Source organism: Ochotona curzoniae, unplaced genomic scaffold (genome assembly GCF_017591425.1).
Source record: "Ochotona curzoniae isolate NIBS_2020 unplaced genomic scaffold, NIBS_Ocur_1.0 scaffold_4506, whole genome shotgun sequence".
Classification (NCBI taxonomy): domain Eukaryota; kingdom Metazoa; phylum Chordata; class Mammalia; order Lagomorpha; family Ochotonidae; genus Ochotona; species Ochotona curzoniae.
In genome coordinates, this window is record NW_024467119.1 from 81,032,438 (window position 1) to 81,039,647 (window position 7,210).

The window sequence follows — 7,210 nt, forward strand, 5'->3', positions numbered from 1 at the left end:
GGGTGAGGTAAGAAGGGGCTCTTCCAGCTGAGTCGGGTATGTAACAAGGCCAGCAGGTGTCTGGAAAGCCACAGAGGAACCTACTGGAGCCATGGGCTGCCTAGCTCAGCGTGCAAATGGTTCTGATACTCAGTACAGACTCCCTTTGGTTAGCCCACATTAACAATCTTCGGAAAGTTCCAGCACTGAGAGGAGGATGGAGGACGATGTGGCAGCAGCTGGAACAGTGACGCGAGTGAGATCCCAAAGATCATGGATGTGGAGTAACCACCAAGATACCCAGAAGGTTCAAAGTTGTGTTGGGATTTAGTTTGGTCTATTGGATTAGAGGACAGGAAATAAGGAATGATTGTCCGTCTAATCCTGGAAGCTCCACTTCCCATCCAGCTCCCCGCTTGTGGCCTGGGAAAGCAATGAGGACAGCCCAAAGCATTCGGACCCTATACCCACGTGGGAGACCTGGAGGAGGTTCCTGGTTCCTGGCTTCAGATTGGCACAGCACCAGCCGTTGCTGTCACTTGGGAAGTGAATCATCGGACGGAACATGTTCCTCTCTGTCTCTCCTCCTCTCTGTATATCTGACTTTGCAATAAAAATAAATAAATCTTTTTTAAAAATGGAATTAAAGAAGAAGACTTGTGTCAGTACAAACACTTCAAAATCTATACACATTTTTTTCATAATATGCATTCCCCACCATTTTGAAGACCCCGTGTAAAGGATCACCTCACTTAGCTCAGGGTTATTATTGGAGAGAGAACTCATTCAAGCCAAAGCCTGAACTCTCTAATTAAGATTCGGGAAGTAACTGTGGAGGTTAAGCGGTAAGTACTCCACCCACCAGCAATGCTCAATGCTTTCCAGCAACCTCTGTGAGCTGTGGGAAGCACACAGCAGGCAGGAAAGTGTCTCCGGCAAAGGTTGCTGCAAAACAGGGCACTTTTAGTCATTCTGAAAACTAGGGTTAGAAACCAGGAGATGAGGAACCTCAGGATCTAGGTCTCAACCATTTGTCCAGAACTTACTGCTATTAAGGAACTGTGTGAGCTTTAGCACGGATGGGCTCCAGTTCTCATGAATCAAAGCCCAACTAAGTCTGGTTACTCACAGGTGGCTCCAAGTAATTAAGTGGGTGCTTACCTTAATTCTTGGAGGCATGAGCTGTCCAGCCTCCAGATGGGTAGGGAATGTGTGGTATTTCCCCTTTCACCTTGCAAGCCATTGTGAATTGCCCCTATTCATTGCGGACTGCCCCTATAAAAACCCCTGTGAATGTGCTGTTCGGGGCTGCACTCTGGTTAAGAGATGTTGGTCCCTCTGCCAGCCGGCTGCCTGCTCTCAACCAAGAACCCAAGCTCGGACATGCACCTGCATCAACTTCAGACTCCTGGTGATTTAAGGAGATCTCAAAATCTGGGTACAACATCAATATGGTCAATTGCACGCTGACTGATGGGCATGATCCTCCAACAGATCTGGATGTGGAGAGGAAACTTACTACAAATAATCAAGCCTTAGAGGTGTTTATTTCATGTAAACGCCAGGTGAAATCCAAAGTACCTTGGAGATCATGCAACCAACATCTGAGCAGCAAGGTCAGGTCCTCTCTCTTGGGAGCCATCGCAATAAATAGCCCCATCACAATTTCCCACAGGGATGTCACAACGTCCCCAATCCCTGGCCATACCTGCCAATGGACCTCTCCGCCTGATGCTCTCACTCACCTGCAGGAAGCAGTGGCCTACAGGAGCATGTTCAGCCAGAGTGACATTGTACACCTGCCTGCCGAAGACGGGCTCATTGTCATTCACATCCTCCACAGTGAGGCTCACCAGGCAGGTCGCAGACAGCGGGGGCTCTCCGAGGTCCTGGGCCATCACTCGCAGCTCCACAGACTCCTGGACCTCTCGGTCCAGAGTGCGCGCGGTGCTGATGACGCCACTGTCGGGATCGATGGTGAAATACGGCCCACACTGGCCGGTGGGCGGCGGGGCCTCGGCGGTGCAGTGAGGCGAGAGCTGCTCCAGAGAGTAACGAAGCCGGGCATGCTCAGTACCGGCCTCATCAGCATCCGAGGCACTGACCCACAGCACCGCTGTGCCAGGAGCTGCAGCTTCGGACACAGAGGCCCGGTAACGCTCCCGGCTGAACACCGGCGGCTGGTCATTGAGGTCGGCCACCCGGAGCAGCACGGTTTCCTCGGTGCTCAGCGGCGGGGACCCCGCATCCGTGGCCACAAGTCGTAGGTCGAACAGGTCACGGTTCTCCCTGTCTAGGGGCCCCTCCACGCAAAGGAAAAATAACCCTGAGGAGCCTCCGGGACGCAGCGCGAAGACGCCCTCCCCGCCCTGCAGGGACAGCGACACGCTTGCACTCCCGAGACCTGCACTCAGCTCCCTCGCCGCTGCGTCCTCTACCTTCTCCTGGTCGCCGTCGGCGTCGGATACTGAGACGCGAGCCACGTAGTCGCCGGGTCGGGCGCCCTCGGAGACGCGGGGAACGCCGCCCTCTGTGAGAAAGAGCACGTGGATGGTGGGCCGGTTGTCATTCACGTCCAGCACGGCAATGGACACGCGCACCGTGGCCACCTCGGGTTCAGCGCCACCATCCCGGGCCTCGACCACCAGCTGGTGCCAGGCTTGCGCTTCGCGGTCCAGAGGCCTCCGCACCCGCACCACGCCGCTCAGCTCATCCACCTCGAAGAAGGCCGTGTCCCCACTGCCTCCTCCAGCGCCCGACCCTGACCGTGTACGGACGCTGTAACGCACGTGGCCGTTGGGCCCCAGGTCGCGGTCGGTGGCGCGTAGGTGACACACCTCAGTGCCCGGCGGGGCGTCCTCGCGCACCGCGGCGCGGTATTCGTCCCGCTCGAAGATGGGCGGGTTGTCGTTCTCGTCCAGCACGCACAGCTCCACGCGCAGGAGGCCCGTGCGCCGCGGGCGACCGCCGTCCCACGCCTCGATCTGCAGCTCGTGCGTCGCCGCCGCCTCTCGGTCCAGGCGCTGCAGCAGTACCAGGTCTAGGGGCTCCAACGGCGACGAAGAGGCCGACCCCGGAGTCCCGTAGCGCAGCTGGAAAAGCGGTCCGGTGAGCTCCTCGGGCAGGTGGGCCGGCTGCACCAAGGTGTAACCCTGTGTGCTGAACAGCCCGGCGTCGGGGTCGTGGGCCCCTGGCAGGCGAAAGACGGTGCCAGGCGGGCTTAGCTCGGAGACATCGAGTTGCAGGGACTCCTGGGGAAAGCGGGGCGAGTGGTCGTTCACGTCGTTGACGCGGATTTCGACTTGCACCACGGCGCCCAGCAGCGTGGCCGCCACGAAGCTGTAGTGGTCGCGCTGCTCGCGGTCCAGGCGCCGCGCCGTGCGGATGATGCCGGTGTCTGAGTGCACATGGAAGGCGTCCAGCAGCGGGGAATCATCGGAGTCCTCGGACAGGAAAAAGCCGCCTCCGTCCTGCTGCTGAGCGGCGGGCAGCCCCGCGCGAATGTCACCCACCAGCGTGTCGGGGGGCAGCCCCTCGTCCACAGAGAGGCTGAGGTTGAACACCTGGGCCGATGAGCCCGAGGCCGCCCACAGCCACGCGTGCACCAAGAGCCCGAGCAGGAAGCGCGACGCCCTGGCCCCGCCGCCTCTCGGCCAGACGCGACACAACCTTGTCTTCCCGGTGCGAAGGAGGCGCTTCCCGGCGCAGAACCCCCACTGCAGTCGCCCTTCGCCCATCCTCCGCCCAGAAGGGCTTGTTTGTCCTCCTGCTCCTTGGGAAGGCACCCGCGTAACTGCCAGCCAGCTTAGGGTGAGATCGCTGGGGACAGGGGAGAATCAAGGAGTCTGGAGTGTCTGAACCAAAGACTTTGGCAGACAAGCCCCCCCCCCAGACTCCGCAATCTGCAAGGGCTACATCTGCAACTGGTGAGCCGTCCTCTGTCCGCAGCTCGCTCTCGTGCGCAGGAAGCCGGGGATGGCCACCTCTGCAGCCTCTGAATGTCTTTACCCGAGTCTCATCTCCTTTGCTTTATCCTTTGATTCCTTTTACATCTGTTCCCGGTTCTGCTCGTCTGCCTGATCCTCCACTGGTACAGTCAGGTGCATGATTGCTGTTGCCAAAAAGAAAAAGAAAAAAAAAAGGAAATTGTTGAAAGCGCGCGCACACAGGGCCGCCAGGAGGGGGTGGAGTAAGGGCGTGGAGGCTGGGGCGTGCGGCCGCTTCCCGCCGCGTCTCCCCGCACCCGGGGTCCCGCGGCTCCCGCTCGGACCCAGCCTTCACCGCCGCCGCCTCCCTGAGCTCCCCGCGCGTGACGCGGCGCACACGAGAGAGCACTGCTCGGGTCTGCGTGCCGCGGCTCTGCAGCAGGGCGGAGGAAGAGCAGCCAAGGGCGACGGAGCCGTGGAGCCGGCCCGCGGGGCGGGGACGCGCAAGTTGGCTGTGTGCCCCGGGCGCTGCGTGGTCAGGGCTGTGGGTTTGAGAGAGGAAGTTGCGGGAGAGGTAATGGGAGCGGCTCCTTGAGTCCGGCTCCACTGGGCTCTGACTGCACCGAGGAGGCGGGGGTTCCTAGCACTTTTGGTGAGCCAAAGTTGTGTTCTATTTTTTTTCCCCGGTGGCAGAGACGCGTGCCCAGCGGAAAGAGTTCAGAGCTCCTGCACACAGCTGGGGACCAGGAGGACTGCGAGCTCGGGGGAGGGAGGCGGGACTCGGAAAAACCTTCGCGAAAACCCGAGAGATCTGTGACCCACATGGTGCCAACCCCTCTTCATGCTGCCGCGGTCAGCGACGTGGGGCGTCTGTGACTCCCCTCTGCCACCAGCAATGACGACAACAGAGTTGACTTGCTGATCCTTTTCTGCCTTCCACGCCGTCGTTAATACTTGCAGATGTTTTTACGACGCTTATTTATGGACGGAAAGAACGGGTGACGGAGGCCCCGTGCCACCCTAGCTACAGCTGCACCTCCGCTCAGCAAGGAAGTTTGCGGACGGGGCCAGGACTGACAAGGCTTTCGAAACTAGCTGCACTCTGAGCCAGAAAGGAGGGGACTGGGGGGCGGGGGTGGGGGGCGGGGGGAGCAGTCAGTAGCGGTTGTCGCAAATTTGCCTTCCATTATTCCATTATCCCCAAAGGTCAGCCGAAACTGATGAACGGCCTCGCGATACAGAGGAAGAACGCTGTCCGCTTCAGAGAGGCGCGCCATTTGTTAGCAAAGGGTCTTTTGCACTTTTGCATTTCAGCCGGAGGAAAGAGTTCATTCCCCAGATCTTCCTTTCCTTCGGAGAAGACCAAGAGCCATACTGGCAGTTCCGCACGGTGATAGTAGCACGGCTTGCAATTAAAGAGTAGAAACCACTACAAATGAATGCCTGGGTCATCATCCCTGCCTCTGATAAAATAGTAAGACAATTTATTTTGCAGTGGCAGTTGCATGTAAATGGAGGCGTTATTACAAATCCAGTTTCCTGTCACCGGTGAGGTCTTCTTAACCAGTTAGGAGATTTGCTATGAGCGGAGAGTCTTCGGCCGTCTCACCCGCCCACTCTTGCTCCTTTCTCAGTTACTCTTCACCAGGCACCCAGATTGTGGTTATCAATGTACTTAAATTGTGTTACACACTGCTCATCCCATTGTTCGACCCCTTCCAACAGAGCAGCGTCCTCCCCAGTTTCTGAGAGTCAGGCAACCTGCCTTATTCATAATTTTGATGCCTTTGACTTTGTAGAGCTTTAGGTGTGTGCCTTCTCCACCTACCTCCCTCACTCTCTCTCCTCTTTTCTGGCTCTTTCTCATTAGGTCTGCATTCAATAACCAACTTTTCAGAGCTCTTCCCTATTCACCCCAATCCAGTGCCCTGCACCACAAACCCTGGATCCTTGTGTTCTGTCTCCTTCACTGCACCTCTCCCTTCCTGGGACTACTTCACTCATTTGTTCATCATGGTTGCAATGTCAGCTATCTTCATGTACCTTAAGCCTTGGGTTTTCCTAGTAGTTAGATCAGTCACCCACATTTAGTTGGTGTCCATTCCCATGGCCTAAAAGAAGGCTGCTAGAAGTGATGGACAGCTGAATGAATGTACCAAATAGAGATTTGAATCCAGATAGGAATTAGGATAAAAACCTTCCTTGTGATGACTGGATCTTCACAATCTCATTTTAATCATTCTGTGGGATTTCTGAACTTATTGGGGGGGGGAGGGGAATGGTATATTTACAGAGAGTGAAACATCCTCCGGTTCACTCCCCAAATGGCCACAATGGCCAGAGCTGAACTTATCTGAAGCCAGGAACCAGGAGCTTCCTCCAGGTCTCACACATGGGTGCAGGGTCCCAAGGCTTTGGACTGTCTTCTTCTGCTTTTCCAGGCTACAAGCAGGGAGCTGGGTAAGAACCACCTGAACTAGTGCCAGTATGGGATCCCAGAGCATGCTAGGTGAGGACTTTAGCCACAAGGTTACTGTGCCAAGCCCCTGGACTTTTTTTTTTTTTAACTTCAACTTCTTTGGTAAACTGTGAGTGTTGTCAAGAAATTGCTTCACTCTGTACACAGGGAAAGCAATATCTTGTGCATCTCTCAGTCACACACTCTTTGGAAACAGTGGTTTTCTTCAGAAACAACTAAGAATGTCAGGAGCTTCCAACACCATTTTTCCCCCCATTAGTTCTCAGCTCCAGCATTCATTAGGGTTGTAATTCAACATCTCCTGTCCACAGTCCGGTATCCATCACTGTTGGTCCTGAGCAACATTTTAGAATCAAGAGTTGAATTTTGTGAAGGATACGAACTAAGAACGTTTCTCAAATGCGGGAGTAAACAACAGATGATGTGAGCAGCTTCATCTGCGCAGGTTGTGTGCACATGGCCTTTCTTGGCTTGGAAGGCCCGTTGTCCTCAGTCTGCTCTCTCATTCGGGGCAGGTTCTTTAAGTCTTGGGCAGCTTCAGGTTCCTCCATCGCGTTGGAGAGGCTACATCGTCTACAGAAATACATTGATTGGCCCTACACAAAACAGTCAACAAACGCGACTCCCTCAGTCCTTTCTTGTTTGTTCTCTAGATGGATTATTTTAAGTCTCAGTAATGTCAAACTGATTTCTGGAGCCCTAGTAAAAGAAAAAGGAAGATCTAAAAAAAATCTTATTATGGTGAAAGAAAACTATCACATGTGGAAAGGTGGGGTATGGCTCTCCATCTGGTGTTGTACAATGTTAATGATACAATCGGTTTCAA

General features: G+C 55.4%; 1 protein-coding gene across 1 annotated transcript in view; it reads right to left on the reverse strand.

Annotated features, from left to right (window-relative positions):
* Positions 1-3,716, reverse strand: part of DCHS2 (dachsous cadherin-related 2) — a 288,223-nt gene extending 284,507 nt beyond the window's left edge. Inside the window, exon 1 of the mRNA XM_040967397.1 lies at positions 1,725-3,716. Within this exon, the coding sequence (XP_040823331.1) occupies positions 1,725-3,716 (1,992 nt within the window). The remainder of the gene's footprint in view (positions 1-1,724) is intronic.
* Positions 3,717-7,210: the final 3,494 nt, after the last annotated feature.